This window comes from Telopea speciosissima, chromosome 7 (assembly GCF_018873765.1).
Source record: "Telopea speciosissima isolate NSW1024214 ecotype Mountain lineage chromosome 7, Tspe_v1, whole genome shotgun sequence".
NCBI classification, from domain to species: domain Eukaryota; kingdom Viridiplantae; phylum Streptophyta; class Magnoliopsida; order Proteales; family Proteaceae; genus Telopea; species Telopea speciosissima.
Genome location: NC_057922.1, coordinates 32,964,020 through 32,984,744, shown reverse-complemented (window position 1 = coordinate 32,984,744; position 20,725 = coordinate 32,964,020). Strand labels below are relative to the sequence as shown.

Here is a 20,725-nt window from a genome sequence, read left to right as displayed (position 1 = left end):
TTTCTTGGCAGCTCTTGAACGGAAAGATTCCTACCGATGGCTCCCTGATGTCGCTGGGCATCCCTCTGGCTTCAAAATGGCGCTGTTGTGGTAGGCCTCGGAGTGAGACGACGGACCATTGCTTCATTGCTGGGGGCACAACGACCAAAGTCTGGGGTTACTTCTCCCGTATTTTTGACATTGTTCCCCTCTCTTCCCAGGATGCCAGAAGCCGGGTTTTACTTTGGCAGGGGTTGGCGGGCTGCCACTGCCTCAGTGCATATATCATAGGGATTCTGCCATCTCTAATCATATGGGAACTCTAGAAGGAAAGAAACAACAGAAGGCACGAGGAAAAGAGACGGACAGCTAGCTGCATAATTGATCGCATCAAGGCTTGGGTGAGGGAATTACCCCTTCCTTCCAAGGTAGGTGCTCACGGTTCGGTGAGGGATGGGTTACTTCTTCAGTGCTTTGGTTTGTCGGCTCCACCCCCCAGGGGGAAACGTCCTACCCCAGTTTATTGGTGCCCCCCCTTTGTCTCGGTGAAGCTGAATGTGGATGGAGCGTGTCGCGGTAACCCTGGTCTGGGCGGCAGGGGAGGGATCATCAAGGATCGATATGGGGAAGTTCTGGCTGCTTTCTCTAACTTTTATGGCCCTTGCACTAACTCGTTGGCGGAATTGAGGGCGCTGAGGGATGGGTTGAAACTATGCAAGGCGATGGGCCTAATGGATGTGGTGGTTAATTCAGATTCAGAGACTACGTTCAGGGTGATTAACCTGAGGAGGTGCAGGTTGTGGGAAGGATGGTACATTTTCAAGGATATTGTAGAATTAGTTGATTCCACGCGGGCTCTTGTGTCCTTTGCCTTCCGCGAGAGCAACAGGGCGGCGGACTGGCTGGCCAAACTCTCTTGTGATACGGAAATTTCAGCAAGTTTTCAGCCTGGGAGCCTGCCTTTGGGAGACCTTCTCGGAATCCTTCGCGAGGACAAGGCAGGGTTGCCTGTCCTGAGAGGATAGTGGTTGTGGTTTTAGGCTTTTGTAAGGGTTGGTAAGGCTGTCTTGAGTGGTGTGTCCTCTTGGAGTCGTGGGTTGGGGTAAGGTGGAATGTCCCCCCCTGTATTCTTTATTATTTTTTCAGATTTCTAATAAAAGCTTAGGGGCCAGCCCGGGTCCTAGGTAATATTCGGGATCAAAAAAAATATATATATATATTTAGTTGGGGGGGGGGGCGAAGGGGTGCCTAATGGCACAAGGTAAAGACAGGAGAGTCGAACCCGTCACCCCCTGGGAGCCTGCACTCTACCAGCAAGGCACCAACCAACTGAGCAAGCAGTTGTCTTCAGCTTCAATATTTTTCAGTTGTTCAAATGCAGATTTTTTTTTGTTCTACAATATCCTTTTTTGTAAATCATCTCTCTGATCATCCTTTACGATACTCTATTTACTATTCTTTGACATCTTTGCAGGGAAATGTGTGGTGTATTGGTTGGCAAGATAGTGGAAATCAGTCCAGAGCGGCAAGGGACTTGAACCTTTTGGGAGGTACACTCCAAATATGCATATATCATTAATCGAAATTCTAATTTTTGTGAAACATCCTTTTAACTGTGATGCTGGGTTTTTCCTCTTTATTTTTTTCCTTACTGAAACTACCCAATTTTCAGACCAGAGATTTTCAGTGAGTCTAATCTGAAATAATTTTTCCATCTAAGCTTACTGCATCCGTAGGTTCTGGAGGTCTTAATATCTCAGTTGATCAAGATAATATTACGGATTTAAATCCTGGTGATTTCCTCTCAGCAAACTATTTCCAATGCCTGGAAGGCTAATGTCTTTGGGCTTGCCTTGAGGCAAGCATGAAGGATGTTTATATATAATATATTTAATTATTTATATATGTATGTATTTTCCTTAAATCTTTCAACTTTTTTTCACACAAATATATATATGTATATATATATAAAATTTCTTAAAGGTGAAATTTGTAAAGAATCATGCTTTGTGAGGCTTACACTCTATGTGCACCTGAGGCTTGTTTTTTTATCTATAAAGTAAGGGAATGCCTCACATTGTGCCTTAGCATTTAAGAATACCGTTTCTGTCTGTATTTTTTGTTTCTTTGTACTAAGAGGCTATTTGGGAAAAAAATCCTCTTGCTTAAAAAAGAAATGGTTTTACTAACAAGTTTTCTATATCTCTATTGTAGAATCTGATTTTTTTTCTCATTTAATATGGTGGAGCATTTATGCCCAAATTCTCTGTTTCATGGCTGTAATGTTATGATGTGCAATTGTATCATGTTCATGAATTCTATGAGGCATCTTAGTCATGATGAGTCATACTCATACTCTCAAAAATGAAGAATGGAATACGTATGTAGAGATTAATATTCATTGGCTAGATGGTAGAACTGATTATTAACAATCTCTTTGCAGATTTAGTTTTATCGAATAAGCTAGTTGTATATGATCTGGAAAATCAGACCATTGGATGGACTGAATACAACTGTAAGTGCCAATCTGCTTGCTTTTCATTCTTTGATTGTTGGTGTTGGTATCATGATATTTTGCCATCAAGCAACCCACACCTGTATCCACCCACTCACACACAAAAGCATGTCTTTTTTTGTTCAGTTTGCATGTTTTTCTCTTCATAGTTCATAGGAGCAAATGCTAAATTTGTCATACCCCGGCCCGGTTATTAAGGGCCAAGTGTGGCGGGATGTCTCTGACATCCAACCAATCCCCAAGGATCACAAGTGCAGTACCCTATTTACAATCATTGCTCACAGACACAGTAATCAGAGGCAGCGGAAACAATTTAATTAATAAAGATAACATCATTAGTAAGAGAAGTCTAAGTAATATTTCATTTATACAAAGGTTAAGACTTCTGATACAACTATACAGTTCTTAAAGGTACCACAAAGTAAAAGTATACAAGAAACTGTACTATAACTATATAAAGCATTTATAAAGCATAAAAGAGTTGGGAGGTAGCCTGCACTATCAGACCAAGATCAGGAGGTTGCGCAATCATCACGTGCGCACGAAGTATCGTACACTTCAAACTCCAGCGCCGCAAATCCAACATTAGAAGTAACTAAATCACCTGAAAAATAAGGATATCCACAGAGGTGAGCTCTCAATTGAGCCCAATAAGGGGGGTACAAGCATACAAACACAATAAATCCATGATGCATGTGCTAAACTAACATGTTCCTAGCACAGATACTAAGTCTCATGGGGTATAAATACTACTACTAGTGGTAGATGCTAACCTCGGTCTCAGAACTAACCCTTCGGTCACCCGAGCGAAACCATTCTACCACGGTGAGGACCCGCCAGTTCCGGAACTAATACATCGGACCTCGACAGACCCCCAAATGACCAACCCTGCCTGGTTATTCCCACAGTGGAATTAGGGACCCGCTAACATGGGACAGAAGATGGCATCCCGGAACTAACACATCGGTCTCTGCCACGGGTTGTCCAACACCTTTCCTCTTGTTGGTAAGGGGCGCAGTACTGGGTAATGAATATCAATCTAGCCCAATGCAGTCTAAACATGATGAGGCACGCATGATCTGAGTTATAAATTACCGAATTCCATCATCATAAATTCACATCATATAAATAATCAATGCAAATGCAATGCAGTATGTCTTTGTGCAACCTATTTTACATGCAGTCTAATGCATTAAATAAAAGCTAGAAAACTACATGTTCCAGGTATAGAGGTAATGATGCATGAGCATGGCATTCAGCATAAAGTTGAAATTAATGTGATGAACACGTAGGAAATTAAGGTCGAATCCCCCCTTGCCTGTAGTTGTAGCTAGCCTAGGTGAATAAACTCCAATAGGCAGGTAAGAACAGACCAAGACAATCCTAAATATGAGACAATAATATTATAGATTAGTTATGAAGGAATCTGGTCGCTTACCCACCAAAATCCAACAAATCGGCTAAAACAAGAGAAATGCAATTCTAAACAACATACCAAACACCACGCACTAGGTTCTGGATGGTCCAAGGTTAAGTCCCAAGGGGTCTAGGTTATAAGGGCACAAAAATGGGGGAGCCGGATGCAGACTTCCAGGGAGCCGGTCAACCGCCCCTGGCCTGCAACTCCATCCGGGTCAGTGGCCGAATTTGGGGTTTTTTGCTCTACAGGGCCAGATCTTAACATGCATGGCCCCAATTTGATATTTCAAGTCCAAATTAAGGTGGGTCAGTCTATTTTGGGTTCCAATTTCACAATTGTTTAGTTAGTTTTGGAATTTCATAATTTAAACCTAAATTTCTTATCTAGGGTTCATGGACTAGTCATTGGGGACAAAAATTGGGCTTATTAGAAGTACTGCCATGGAGATTCAGGCATAACTGAGCCTAAATAGCATTAGGACACCAAGCAATTGGGTAAGATTCTTATTACTTGAGCTCAAACTTAGAGCTTTAATGGCAGAATTTTATTTTAGGTATACTTAGACATAAATCAAGTAAATTAAGAGGAGAAGGAGAAAGAAACAGCAAGAGTTCTCAAGGCTTACCTGAAATTGTTAGAGAACAGCCTTGCAATAGAGGTTTTAAGTCCAAAATCGGATGAGGGAGCTAAGCCTTCAAGAGCAGCCCCAATTTCTCTCTTCTTCTCTTCTCTTTTCCTCTTTCTTTCTTTCTCTCCTAAGCTGGAACGAATTTTCAGTTTTCTCTAACTTTGTAAAGTGATTTGTAAATAGTATAAGAGAAGTTATATATATATATAGGATACTTAACCACTAAGGGGCAGAATGGTCTTTTGGCCATAATTTATTTCTAAAATTGATTCTTTTGTATTTATTACCTTATTCCAGCTACAGAATGATGTCATGCGACATCAGGGATGATCCGGATACGGTTAACTGTTCGGAATTACATTCCCCAATGGGGAATTGGGTCCCACAGAGTCAATTTTACTAAAATACCCTTCCAACCCTATTTGGTCGTGAAAAAACGTTATATAAATATATTTTAAATTATATTTACATTGAGTTTAATTAAGGGAGAGGTCCTGCTACTTGTCAAGGCAGACCGACACGAGTAGCTCTGCAGTGCAGGGTCCCACTAGGTAAAAATTACTATTCTCGCCCCTAATACACTAATTAATTAAAAATACAACATATATACATATAAAATGGGATTCTTACCTGGGATTCGGCCTAAGACAGAGAAAGGCTTCAGAGGCCATCAAACTAGCATGCCAAGCACAGGAAAAAGATGTGATGCTACCCATAGCTTGAGGTTAGCATGGGAAATATTGAACCAAAATCTGAAATCACTCGGGTTCCAAAAGTTCCTTTTTTTTTTTTGTGTTGCGGGTTTCACATTCCCCCAACCTTATAAGAATTTCATCCTCGAAATTGATGCACCTAGTAATCCGAACAGTTGAGGTTACTTCAACAACATCATGACTTACACTCCCTTAAGTTGTTTCCTGTTTTGGGTATCGTACAATCTACCGGTTGATGGCTTTTGTTGACCTGTTTCGGGTCAAACAATATTTTAAACCGACCAAAGACATTATCCTGTTTTCCAAAACTCTCCTATTCTTTCTCTAAACACACAAGGATATACAAGTGAAGGTGTCCTAGAGTCTCAAAGGTAACTTGGGAACAATTCATTACCAGACTCACTTACCATATTGACAAAGTATCTAAACCTAAAAATACAAGGAAAATATTCTTTTTCTTATTATTATTATTGTCGTCATTATTTTTGTTCTTCTTATTCTTTAGTGTTCATTTCTTTGCTTCATTTATCTAAATTCTATTATGTTCATGGTCTTTTCATATAATGCAATTATTATATTCTTATCTATATTTCCGAGGTTTGGGTTGTAGTGTATAGGTATGTACAATTTTTTTTACTTATAGGGTTTTCTATTATGAAGACTTTCCCTTCTGGTTATGCAATACTTAACTCAACTGTAGGATGACTTAGAATATTGATGGAATCCCTGGTGTTCACCCCCAAACGGAGGGAACATTCGGTGACCCATTACTCCACTCATATCTATTATTGAGCAAAGTGTTGACACATCCTTTAGTTCCAGCTTCTCTCCGTTCTCAGTTATTATTATTTTTTTTTTGTTTACTAAGTCTAAGCAATGTAGCATTATTCTTTCTTTCTTTTACTCTCTAATTCTTTCAAGAATTCTCCTAGAAGATTTCCAACACATTTTGGGGCATTGAATCCTAAGATATACCTTCCTAATCTATAAGGAAGTTGTCCAATCTCAATTTTTCTCTTCAAAATTTTTTTCAACCTTTTCCCCTTTCTTGATCCCAGGTTGTGTTTCTTAGTCTTTTATATTTCTTTCAAGTCTTTTACTTTGGCTTACTTACCCTAGGTACTCAATATATAACTCGTTATTGAGAGGCAAAGGCATGACAAGCTATCATGGCGAATTCCTAAAAAGAAACATTAGCATCATATAGTACTTTACATATATTATAATTACATAAGCAACCAAATCATACACTATATTCATTATTAATAATTATGATAACACAAGAATACACATCTTAGTGTCGTAATGTATTTAGTTTCTTTCTCTATTCACACTTACTACATTAATATATATACTTTTAATACATATATATACACATTTATATACAATATGCATATTTAATCTTATTTTATTTTCTATATATTTCATTATTTTGATGAAACACAGGTTCTATTTATTTATTGTATTATATACCTATTATTACTATTTTAATTTATATATAAATATATATATAGTATATAATATGTATGTAATTTCCTATATTTTATTTTAATTTTAATTTTCTGCTTTGACTGCCGGATGCAACAATGGATTCAAGATCTGATGGGCCGGACGACCGCTATCGAGCAAAGAGATTCATAAGATTTTCTGGATCACCGGATGGAAGAGTCGGATTCGACACCCATCCAATGATCATCCGCCAGGCAAAACAGGCTTTATAAAACTCACTCAAAACACATCAAACTTCATTTCTTTCTCTTCCCTAACCCTTTCTAACTTCTCCTAAGGTTATTCTAGGGTTCCTATAACACAAATAAGAGCTTAAATCATAAGATCCACTCCTCCACATCTAAAGTAAGTGTTCTAAACTTAGAAATTTTGTACATTTTTTTGTTCTTCTTTTCAAAACCTAACTATGGCTCAGCATTTTTCCTAGATTTTAGGTAAATATTTATTCTTTTGCTCCATTAACACGTATTTCTTTTATTCTTTGTTGGATTTTATGCATTTCTTATATTTTCTTCTTTTCATCTTAGGTTTTAGCTAAGGTACATTGTTGATTCTTATCTATCATTGTGAATATGTTAGGTCTTAATATTAGGTATTAGTTTTGTTCATTTTAAACATAGTACAATGTTAATCATAAGATTACCTAGTTCTTAATATTTTCTTATAAAGTTTTTAAAGTTTACTCTATGTTTTACACGTGTTCTATCTAATACTATATTAATGTACTATGATTCTTATATAATTACATTCTCTCCTTATACTACCCTATTTTTTTTGTGTTTGCATCTATTTATACTTATATTGGAATCTAAACAGATTTTATTTCTTCCTAATGTATTCCTAAATAATTAGTTTACCTAGACATATTGATAGGCTTCCTACCTTAGTAACTTGTATGTTTAACAATCTTACCTCAAGTTTTGTTGCTGTCCTAATCTTTGCCTAAATAACTTTCTTCTTAAATTTGCAGCATTTACCATAAATGACTGCAGCCCAAGGCCGTGGAGGGAGAGGTAGAGGTGCAGCTACGGTTCCAGCTGAAATCAACCCAAGGATTTTCCTGAAAATGGAAAAAGAAAGGAATGTAGTCTTGGCTGACCTTATCCCATTCAAGGTCTAGGAAAGATTTGAGAAACTAAGGTAGTTATCCATGCTACAACCGGAGACACATTACTACTCTCGATTGGTGCGATTCTTTTTGAGCAATCAATCTTACCGGTATGAAGGAAAAGAGTTCATCATCAACTCTTATGTGAAAGACATGCCCATCTCTTTCAGCACAGCCCTGTTAGCTAATATTCGAGATGATATCTTATGAAGGGGAGTGAGGTACGCCCTCCAAGTCTTGATGCATCCGAGTTCCTAGGCGATGAAGAACAGAATGGTTATATTCACCTCACCAATGGCAAGTTCTATGAGAGGATGAAATCGAGTTGGACTTTGCTTCCATCAGCCCGTGTCTTATCTAGGATTTGTGGACACAATGTAGTCCAGAAGAGTGCTCACCGGACTGAGTTGTCCACAATACAGATCCTTTCCACATACTATCTCTATACAGGATACCAGATCTACCTTCTTAAGGCCATCATGCGTACCATGGCACACCTGCATGATAACCCTAGGCGTGAAAATCTGTTACTGGGGAGGCTACTCACCAAGGTATTTCTCAGATTTGGAGTAAACCTATTGAATGAGGAGGCTTCGGGGGTAAAGTCTCCGAATATCAACCGGATTACCCGAGTGAAGATGGGTATAGAACTTCCACCTTTTTCTCCAGAGCTTGGTCATCTTGACTGCACCGACATGGTACAAACTACTGATGCTAAGGATGCTACAGAGAGAGGACGTACAGAGGCATGCAGAGATCCACTTCCTCCTCCTCGACACCCTTCACATGGTCATGCGGGTGCTTCTTCCTCGTTTGTTGCGACTGTTCCTGCAGATGGTACTCCCTGGGGACAGTTCTTTAGCCGATTTGAGGGCTTAGAGAGATCCATGACATAGGGATTTGATGGCATGAGAGACTTCACTCATGTTAGCAGTCGTGTCTAGGTAGTGGAGACTGGGCCAGTGGAGATCTTGGGACCTGTGGGTTATGGGCCCACTACCACTACCATGGCAGTAATGACTTATGCATCCTAGTCTAGCTTTTACTTTACTTTCCTCAGTTGTTCTTTGTTGAACCTTGTACTTAAGGTCTGTAAAAAGTTGTAACCATTGTACTAAAGACAGAGCTTATTTATGAAGTTTTTAATTTTCTATTTAATATCTCTTGTGTTGTACAATCAATTTTTATTTTATTTCATTTTATGTATTTATTTATTTTTTATTTTTTAGTTGTAGCTTTTAGTTGAAGCTTTTATTTATCCTAAGTAGACTCACCTTCAGATCAATGAGTCTAAGAGCTACTGTACTATGAACTTGATTGTAAATAGGAGTAGAGCACAAAGGCTCTGATACCACTTAAATGTCATACCCCGGTCCGGTTATTAAGGGCCAAGTGTGGCGGGATGTCTCTGACATCCAACCAATCCCCAAGGATCACAAGTGCAGTACCCTATTTACAATCATTGCTCACAAACACAGTAATCAGAGGCAGCGGAAACAATTTAATTAATAGAGATAACATCATTAGTAAGAGAATTCTAAGTGATATTTCATTTATACAAAGGATAAGACTTGTGATACAACTATACAGTTCTCAAAGGTACTACAGAGTAAAAGTATACAAGAAACTATACTATAACTATATAAATCATTTATAAAGCATAAAAGAGTGGGGAGGTAGCCCGACTATCGTGCCAAGATCGAGGTCGCGCAATCATCATGCTGCGTACGAAGTATCGTGCACTTCAAACTCCAAAACGCAAATCTAACATTAGAAGTAACTAAATCACCTGAAAAATAAGGATATCCACAAGGTGAGCTCTCAACTCGAGCCCAGTAAGGGGGGTACAAGCATACAAACACAATAAATCCATGATGCATGTGCTAAACTGATATGTTCCTAGCACAGATACTAAGTCTTATGAATTATAAGTACTACTACTAGTGGTAGATGCTAACCTCGGTCCCGGAACTAACCCTTCGGTCACCCAAGCGAAATCATTCTACCACGGTGAGGACCTGCCAGTTCTAGAACTAACACATCGGACCCCGACAGAACCCCAAATGACCAACCCTGCCTGTTTATTCCCATAATGGAATTAGGGACCCGCTAACATGGGACAGAAGATGGCATCCTGGAACTAACACATTGGTCTCTGCCACGGGTTGTCCAACACCTTTCCCCCTGTTGGTAAGGGGCGCAGATTAGGTAATGAATATCAACCAGCCAATTTATCCTAAATACGATGAGGCAAGCATAATCGAGTTATAAATTACCGAATTCCATCATCATAAATTCACATCATATAAATAATCAATGCAAATGCAATGCGATGTCTTTGTGAACCTATTTTACATGCATTAATGCATTAAATAAAAGTTAGAAAACTACATGCTCCAGGTATAGAGGTAATGATGCTAGAGCATGGCATTCAAGATAAAGTTGAAATTAATGTGATAAACACGTAGGAAATTAAGGTCGAATCCCCTTACCTGTAGTTGTAGCTAGCCTAAGTGAATAAACTCCAATAAGCAGGCAAGAACAGACCAAGACAATCCTAAATATGAGACAATAATATTATAGATTAGTTATAGAAGGAATCCTAGGTCAATTACCCACCAAAAATCCAACAAATCAAGCAAAGCAGAGAAATAAACTTCTAAACAACATACCAAACACCACGACAGTTCCTGGGATGGTCCAAGGTCAAGTCCCAAGGGGTCTAGGTCATAAGGGCACAAAAATGGGGGAGCCGGATGCAGACTTCCAGGGAGCCGGTCAACCGCCCCTGGCTTGCAACTCCATTCGGGACAGTGGCCGAATTTGGGGTTTTTTGCTCTACATGGCCAGATCTTAACATGCATGGCCCCAATTTGATATTTCAAGTCCAAATTAAGGTGGGTCAGTCTATTTTGGGTTCCAATTTCACAATTGTTTAGTTAATTTAGGAATTTCATAATTTAAACCTAAATTTCTTATCTAGGGGTTCATGACTAGTCATCGGGGACAAATCGGGCTTATTGTAAGTGCCGCTGGAGATTCAGCATAATCGAGCCTAAATAGCATTAGACACCGATACATCCAATATTCATCGCCAATCAGCCGTCGCCACGTGTCACAAGGCTGACCCGCTCCGTAACTCCGCGGGAACGAACCAGGGTCCCAATACCAGCGCGCCAAGCCACTGGGCGCGGGCCTCCACTCAGCGCGGCCTCACCCAGCGCCGCCACACCCAGGAGGCCTCACATAGCGCGCCGCACCCAGCGCGCTGCCACACCCAGCGCTGCCACCACTCAGCGCGCCTCACCAAGGCGCGCCACACCCAGGCGCGGCCACACCCCAGTGCTCGGCCCGCACTCAGCGCCGCCACATCCAGCGCTGCCTCACCCAGCGCCGCCACCACCAGCGACCACCCAGCGCGCTGCTACACCCAGCGCGCTCACCCAGCGCGCCACATCCAGAGCGGCTCTCACCCAGCGCCGCCACACCTGCCGCTGCGCCTCACCCAGCGCTGCCACCACACTCAGCGCGACCACCCAGCGCGGCCTCACCTGTGCGCGCGCCACCACTGGGCGCGGCCTCACCAGCGCGGCCAAACATCCAGCGCGGCCAGCACCCAGGCGCGGCCTCACCAAGGGGTGGCCACACCTAGGCACGACCTCTCGCCCAGGCGCGGCCTGCACCCAGGCACAGCATCGTGGGCACAAACGTGAGGTAGGGGCCACTCACCTATGACCCGATCGTATCGCTACAAGACTCATGTCTACCACCAGGACTCCAGTGCCATCGCTGAAGTCACGTCATCCAGCATGCATTCAAGCACCAAGGACGTTATCACCACACGCGGGTATCTATCCACCAAGGATCTCGATACCACTAGACACTTCTCCCGCGGGAGATGATCAATCGTGATAGAGCCCCGTCACCCAGGGCCTCTATCCACTCAACGGCACAATCGCCATCAAACTGGGACTCTCCACACCGCCATACGCTACTATAAAAGGCAAGGTACACAACCCCATCAAGGGACATCTAATCTCATATTGAATAATCACTATTCATCTATTTGCGCCAGGAGATCTAACTTTGGCATCGGAGAGCCCTAGGCCGGAACCACACCGGTTCTCTCTCACGACCCCTCGTCCACTTCAGCGACGGCACTCGCAGGACCGCTCGACGATTTTCGACGCAGACAGATTAGCGCCGTCAGTGGGAACGACGCTAGCCATTACAAACATTTACTAGCTCGCTTCCATATTCATTCAATGGCACGAAGGAAGACTACCACCACCAACAACGGAGCAAGGAATGGATCACCACCCCCAGAGTGCTCTCGCAGAGCCAATGATCAGGACTACGTCCCTCTGGAGGAAGAGATCCCCTTTAATGACCAGTTCGTGGTCGACGAGCCCAACAATGATAGGCCGACGATGCGGGGGTAGAGGTGACACCTGACCCCAATGCTCCAGCCACTGTGGGTCAGATCAACGACTGCAACGGCAGATCCTCGATGAACGACTTTTCGAGAATACTGACGCGCTGCACGCCTCATCGCCGAAGGACTTCACCATCAACAAGGCGGAGTCCGCACTCGACAAGAGCCGAACCCTAGAGATCATCTCCCAGTGGGCGTGAGATCGAGAGACTAGCGCGACAGTGCAACCCCACTCTGCAATGGGGAGCCTTCCCAAGATCCCAGGAGAACAAGAGACCTCTCGCCACGGCGAACGTGGGAGGACGCCAACACCCAGTAGGCGAGGTGTCAGCCCGTAGAGATCTGGGTCCGGAGGTCTCGTGTTCGACGACGATCTGGAAGGTCACATACCACGACGAAGCCGGACCTACAGAGAAGAAAGCCCCTCACCTTCACGACAGGATTCATCACGGCGTGACCATTCCCCATCCCACCAACACTCAAGGCGGGAGGGGACATCCAGGAGAGAGCATGAACGGGGTTGCAGCGAATGTCCGACCAGGCGTAGGGGGCAGACACGGGACGAGGAGCTCGATCAAAAGACTCCGCGACCTGGATGAGAAGCTGGAAGGGTTGAAGAAGCAGACCAAAGGCAAGACGCATTCCATACCTGGGCAACACCACTTCTCGGCAGAGATCATGTCAGCCACACTACCTTCCAGGTTTCGACTACCCACCTTTGAACTCTACAGTGGTACCACTGACCCCAATGACCACATCAACTACTTTAATGGCATGATGACGCTGTATGGGGGGTCGGACGTGGTCTCCTGTCGGGCATTCCTGGCATCCCTCAAGGGAGCAGCCACATCATGGTTCTCCAGGCTACGACCGAGATCTATAGGCTCGCTCGCAGAGCTACGCGAAGCTTCAAACACACCCGCTTCAGCAAATACATGCTGTAATAAAGACCACCACAATCTATCAACGTGGTACGTAATCCTGGGGAATCTCTCAGGAATACGTTACCAGGTTCACCAAAGAGTCCCCGAGGTTCGAGACTTGGATGACCAGACACAGCATGCAGCCCTAGCTGGAGGTATTAGAGACCTGGACTTGATCAAGGACCTGGCACGTCATGAGACCAGGACTATGAAAGAGCTCTTGGAGCGGTGCAACGAGTTTGCAAATATGGCCGAGGTACTACAAGCTAGAACGAAAATAATTGAGGCCAAGCCACAAGACAACAAGAGGTCAGCACCTGATGACCGCAAAGAGGGTAAGAGGTCGAGGACAGAGCGCCGACAAGAGAAGGGCGACCGCCCATCTAGGAGGACAGACCGCCGCCCAGAGAGGAGTGAGAGGGCAAGCACCCCCGAGTTCACACCACTGAACACCACCAGGTCCCAGATACTCATGCAGATCCAGGACCGTGACTTACTCCATTGGCCACGACCCATGCTAGCAGGACCAGAGAAGCGGAACCCTAACAAATACTGCCTCTTCCACAAAGAGAATGGGCACGACACAGAGGAGTGCTATCAATTGAAGAGAGGGATAGAGCAACTGGTAAGAGCAGGAAGCCTGAACAAGTATGTGAAGGGGAGACGTGACAACCGCTCAGGCCAAGGAGATAGAGGTCGCGACGGAGACAGAGTGGAACCGAGACGAGAAGAAAGAACAGACGAGAGAGAGACCGCCTTAAGAGCCGAGAGATGCAATGTAACCTAGCTGCACCAAGCGACCTCCTATCCTCACCATACTGAGGACCGGGACAAGAGTCCACCGTAAAAGCTAAAGCTCATGCCGCAGGTGCTCAGGGAGCGGCAGAGAAGCCCAAGAAGATAGCCAGACCGAGGCGGTGATCTCCTTCTCGATGAAGACCTGAAGGACTAAACTTCCCGCATTTAAAATGCCCTGGTAGTACAGCGAGGTAGCCAATCGACCGCATACGTGGTACCGATAGACACAGGGGCGTCTGCTGACGTACTCTCCTGGGTCGCCTCATCACGCTTCGGGTTCGGGGACGACCACCAAACCGTGAGCCCACTTATCTCCACGGATTCTCGTGCGCCACCGCCTCCATCGAGGTACCATAGAACTACCCGTCACCTTGGGTACACCCTCAACAAGTAACCATCATGGTGAATTTCACGGTAGTCGTCCGTGGTGCCCTTCAACTACTTCAGGCAACCATCAATGACATGCCTTTAGAGGAGTCATATCGCCACTTCACCTAAAGATGAAGTTCCCCACCGAGAATGGGGTAGGCGAAGTCCGAGGAGATCAGAAGAAAGCAAGGGAGTACTATGCCACCTTCATTAAAAAAGAACAATGGCAACACTCGTGGAATGGCATCGCTTGTGAGAGTACGGTCACGACTGTGAGAGATGAACTCGACAGAGAGAAGGGAAGGCCAGTGAAGACCTCATCCCTGGCCCCTCGCCCAGACGACTCCTCCAACGCGCTCAGTGCGCTCGCCGCTAAACAAGGAACAGTAAAGAAGGGCTTCGACACCTCCTCCAAGCGAACACGGATGTCTTCGCATGGTCGACCTCCGACATGCCGGGAATACCACGTTCCATAGCGGAACACCGACTACATGTCGACCCAACCAAGAAGCCTGTTCAACAGAAGCGGCGTAACTTCGCCCTCGATCGACAAGCAGCAATCAAGGAGGTCGGGAAGTTAAGCCGATCAGGGTTCATCAGAAAGGAGAAGTTCCCAACCTGGCTCGCCAACGTGGTCATGGTACCAAAGCAAAATGGGAAGTGGAGGATGTGTGTCGACTATACCGACCTGAACAAGGCATGCCCAAAAGATGAGTACCCACTGCCCAGGATCGACCTACTAATCGACGCCACCGCCGGCCATGAGATGCTGAGTTTCATGGACGCCTACTCCGGATACAACCAGATCCTCATGCTGTGAGGATGATGAGTCTTACACCGCATTCCTGGACGGACAAAGAGAACTACATCGCTACCACGCTACGCCGTTCGGGTTAAAGAATGCAGGGGCCACCTATCGAGAGGATGGTCAACAAGATGTTCGAGGAGCAGATCGGGCGCAACAGGAGGTATATGTGGATGACATGCTCGTAAAAAGCATCCACGCCCCAACACCGACCGACCTGGAGGAGGCATTTGCAGATCGAGGAGGAACCAGATGAAGCTAAACCTCGCAAGTGCGCCTTCGGCGTAACGTCGGAAAATTCCTGGGGTTCATGGTCTCGTCCGTGGAATAGGCCAACCCATCCAAGATCAAGGCCATCCAAGAAATGGCACCTCCTCAAACGATCGTGAAGGCAGAGGTTGAATGGAAGGGTCGCCGCCCTTTCCAGGTTCGTGTCACGATCAGGTGATAAGTGCTTACCATTCTTCAAAACATCAAGAACCTCCGAAGCCCTAAAGATTTCACATGGACGGAAGAGCGCATATGCGTTCGAGAATCAAGGAGTACCTAGAGAGCCCACCACCGCTTGGGCGACCGTAACCTAACGAAGAATTACAATTCTACCGCCGCCACCCTCGTCAGCGCGGCCAAAAGGTCGCAAGGAAGAAGACAAAGTCCAGAGGCCCATCTATTACGTCGGCCATGTCCTAATCGATGCAGAGACCAGGTACACTAGGATCGAGAAGGTAGCCTACGACGGTAACGGCAGCCAGGAAGCTACGACCATACTTCCCAAGCCCATACCATCATAGTCCTCACGCGCACCTACCCCTCAAGAAGATATCGCATGCCGGACGCCTCCAGGCGATTGATAGCATGGGCGGTGGAGCTGTGAGCACGACATCAGGTTCCAACCAAGGACAGCCATCAAAGGCCAGGCTCTTGCAGATTTCATTGCAGAGTGTACCCTGTCTGAGATCGAGTCAGAAACAGGGGAGCCGGAAGAGAAGGATCACGGATCGTGGGACATGTTCGTGGACGGGTCGAGCAATGCGGCAGGAAGCGGCGTGGGTCTTATATTAACCAGCCCCGAGGGATTTCGTATCCAATATGCTCTCCGATTCACCTTCCAAGCATCCAATAATGAAGCAGAGTACGAGGCATTGCTAGCTGGACTCCGGGTGGCCAAAGCCATCCAAGTCACACACCTATCCACCCGGAGCGACTCCCAGCTCGTGGTGAATCAGGTGAATGGAGAGTATGAGGTGAAAGATGAAAGGATGGCATCATACCTAGCACGTGCTCAAGCATTGATCGAGGGTTTCGTGAAGTTTGAGATGGTTCGAGTTCCCAGAGAGGAGAACGCCGTCGCTGACACCCTATCCAGGCTAGCCAATGAGGAACTCCGAAATTTGGCCAGCGCAGTCTATGTTGAGATCCTGCATGAGCCAACGTATAAGGAAAAGCAGGTTAACGAGATCATGGAGGGACCTAGCTGGATGGACCCTCTACTCAACTACCTCCAGAACGATGTCTTACCAGAAGACAAGGCCGAAGCAAGGAAGATCAGGATGAGAGCTGCAAAGTACACCGTCCTAGACGGGGTACTGTACAAGCGGGGGGCAACAGCACCACCACTCCGGTGCCTAGGACCTGAAGGGGGCAGAGTACGCCCACCAAGTCCACGAGGGGATATGTGGAAGCCACACGGGGACGAGCCCTAGCCTACAAAATCCTCCGCTGTGGACTATATCGCCACGAATGCAAGAGGAGGCCATCCAATATGCCAAGAAGTGCGAGCAATGTCATTGTTCGCCCAAGACCCATCTACCCGCCACCAAGCCGACATCAATCCTCAACCCCATACCTTTGCCATGCTGGGACTAGACATCTTAGGCAACTTCACCGCAGCACCGGAAACAAAATACCTGGTCGTCGCGATCGACTACTTCACCGCTGGTCAAGCTAAACCCTCGCCAAGATAACAGAGACAGAGATGGAGAAGTTCGTCAGACGACGCTATCTACAGTCCGCGGTACCACGGATCCTCGTCTCGCATAATGGAAAACAATTCAACAACCCTAAATTCCAAGCATTTTGTCACGGCTACAACATCGACTATCGGCCTCGTGTCGGTAGCATACCCATTGTGCCAATGGTCGTGCGGAGGTCACCAATGTAACGCTACTAGAAGGAGTCAAGAAAAGGCTAGAAGGAGCCAAAGGCAAGTGGGTGTAAGAGCTACAAGCGTCCCGCGGCATACCGAACTACAAGACGGACGCCCACAGGAGAGAACCCATTCCGCCTAGCATACGGCAATCAAGCATTGGCGCCGGTAGAGGTCTGCGCCATGTCCCATAGGGTTCTCCACTTCAATGAACGTACCTATGTTGATGGACTGCGGGCGAACCTGACTTTATAGATGAGGTCCGCGAGAGAGCACTACTAAGGAACATCGCCCAAAGAACGTGATCGCCAGTACTATAATGCCAGGGTCAAGGAAAGGCTATTCCACCAGGGAGATTTAGTACTACGGAGGGCAAGTGTATCACGCCACGAAGGCGGGGAAGCGTCACCCAATCGGCAGACCCTACATAGTCTCCAAGCGATACGCCAGTGGACTTACCGTTTGAAGACTGTGGGCAAGAAGGTAGACCGTGCACCTGGAACTCGAAACATCCAAGAAGTACTACCAAGAAGCATAGCAAGAGTGGTAGTGATAATGACGATAGCGATAGGGAGTAGCAGAGACGACATCAAGGACAATGTGAATTTCATTCAAAATATAGAAATGTTGCAAGAATACTTGTCTTCTTCTACCACTCAATCGAATCACGGCCACTACATTAAGGCGACATGCCAACATCGAGGCTTTATGCCTAGGCGACATGCCAACACTGAGGCTTTATGCCTAAGGCAACATGCCAACATCGAGGCTTCATGCCTAAGGCGAGATGCTAACACTGAGGCTTTATGCCTAAGGCGACATGCCAACACTGAGGCTTCATGCCTACGGCGATATGCCAACACTGAGGCTTCATGCCTAAGGCGACATGCCAACACTGAGGCTTTATGCCTAAGGCAACATGCCAACATTGAGGCTTCATGCCTAAGGCGACATGCCAACACTGAGGCTTTATGCCTAAGGCGACATGCCAACACTGAGGCTTCATGCCTAAGGTGATATGCCAACACTGAGGCTTCATGCCTAAGGCGACATGCCAACACTGAGGTTCAACATTGAGGCTTCATGCCTAAGGCGACATGCCAACACTGAGGCTTTATGCCTAAGGCAACATGCCAACACTGAGGCTTTATGCCTAAGGCAACATGCCAACATTGAGGCTTCATGCCTAAGGCGATATGCCAACACTGAGGCTTCATGCCTAAGGCGACATGCCAACACTGAGGTTCAACATTGAGGCTTCATGCCTAAGGCGACATGCCAACACTGAGGCTTCATGCCTAAGGCAACCTGCCAACACTGAGGCTGTGTGCCTAAGGCGTCATGCCAACACTGAGGCTTTATGCCTAAGGCAACATGCCAACATTGAGGCTTCCTGCCTAAGGCGACCTGCCAACACTAAGGCTGTGTGCCTAAGGCGTCATGCCAACACTGAGGCTCTACGCCTAAGGCGTTAACCAACCAAGGTCCGAGGATCACCAAGGTACGACGCCACTACCAAAATCCCATAACTATCAAGGGTCAGAGAGTATCAACGCGCAAACAATCACCAGGAGACAATGCAGTCAAAGAAAAGCAAAAGCGATCACAAAGAAAGAGTCAAGTACATACAAAAGCAAGCATCACAATCCAAAAGTTATCATCCAAAAAGTTAACATCCAGGAAGAACATCTATAAAATCAGGGGGCATCTAGTGGAGGAGCAGCCTCTGATCCAGAAGGAGACATCATATCAGCCTCAGCCGAACGAGCAACACTCTCCTCTGGTAAGACCGCACCCTCCTCTGTCACCACAACATCATCCTCAGGAGAGACACGAGCCACTATAGCAGTCTCAGGTAGCAGCGTAGTGACCTCAGGGAACCTTGAGAAGTCATAATCACGGGTCTTCTCCAGAATGCGAACCGCCAAGTCCGGAGAAGTCAAGACGCTAGGAATAAAAACCAACTTACTCCTAAGGTCACCAACAGAAATAGGAGCTCTGGAGGCCCTACGACCCCTACTAGGGGTGGAATCTCCAGAAACCTCCTCCTCCCCCTCACTAGCAACAGGGGAAGGCAAAGAAGAAAAAGTATCCGCGGGGGAAGAAGACTCCTCAAGGGATCCAACCACGACCGCAGTCGGATCAGAGTCATTAGGTGATGACATGGATAAATAATGAAGCAGACAAGAAGCTAGCAAGAAAAATGAAATGAAGACCACCTGCAAAGTATAAACAGCTGATCCATCACAGACAAGAAGAAGGAGGGTGGACAAGCATGAGGGTCCATCACACCCACGCCGTGGCCACCATAGGCGCGGGCTCACATCCACAGGCACAGCCATCCCAGGCGCAGCCTCACACCCGCAGGCGGAGGCCACCTAGGCGCGGCCTCACGCAGGCGCGGCGACCCAACGGCCTCACGCCCGCAGGCGCGGCCACCCCAGGCGTAGCCTCAAGCCCCACAAGCGCGGCGACCCAGGTGTGGCCTCACGCCCCACAGGCGCGGCCTCGCTCCCGCAGGCGCGGCCTCACCTAGGCGCAGCCCTGCATAAAAAAAAAAAAATAAATAAATAAAATAAAATAAAAAAAAAGGAAAAAGAAAGAGAAGGGGTCGAACTTACCTCAAGGGGAGGCCGATCGCACGGGGAGGCAGGCACACGACGACACGGCCACACCACCGGCACGATCAACGACAGAGACCACCAGAGGCAAGGCACTCAAGCCAAGCACCACCAAGCCCTCCCAAAGAAACAAGACACCAAGGAGCACAAAGTAAACACAAGGACCCAAAATCAAGCAAAAATGGATGCTAAAGAAGCACCCAAAGACAAACACATGGTGGGCACCAAAAAGAGGACAAAAAACAAGAAAGAGGAATGAGAAGTGAAAGAAGAGAAAGTGAAGGAGGACATATGTCTACAAAAAACAAAAGATGAAAAAGTGCAGGAGGAAAGGTTTGAACCCCCAACCTCTCCTACCTCATCACTAGATTTACAGGCAAGCCCCGCAAGGAAAGTCTATTCGCAATGGAGCCCTCACTATGTAAAGGCATCTACTCTCTTGGACATCCTATCCCAAGAGAGTGGGGGGCAAATGATACATCCAATATTCATCGGGCCAATCAGCGGTCGCCACGTGTCACAGGGCGACCCGCTCCAGAACCAAGGGGAACGAACCAGGGTCCCAATACCCGGGCGCGGCCAGCACCAAGGCGGGCCTCCACTCGGGCGCGGCCTCACCTAGGCGCGGCCACACCCAGGAGGCCTCTCACCCAGCGCGGCTCCACCCAGCGCTGCCACACCCAAGCGCTGCCCCACCCAGCGCTGCCACACCTGGCGCAGCCCCACCCAGCGCTGCCACACCCAGCGCCGCCACCA

General features: G+C 46.4%; 1 protein-coding gene across 2 annotated transcripts in view; it reads left to right on the top strand.

Annotated features, from left to right (window-relative positions):
* LOC122668131 (aspartic proteinase 36-like) overlaps positions 1-20,725 on the top strand; it is a 65,373-nt gene that overhangs the window by 41,255 nt on the left and 3,393 nt on the right. The window contains exons 8-9 of one of the 2 annotated variants that reach the window (XM_043864710.1): positions 1,451-1,529; positions 2,423-2,494. In XM_043864710.1, the coding sequence (XP_043720645.1) occupies positions 1,451-1,529; positions 2,423-2,494 (151 nt within the window). The remainder of the gene's footprint in view (positions 1-1,450; positions 1,530-2,422; positions 2,495-20,725) is intronic. The other variant, XM_043864709.1, reaches the window with a different exon arrangement.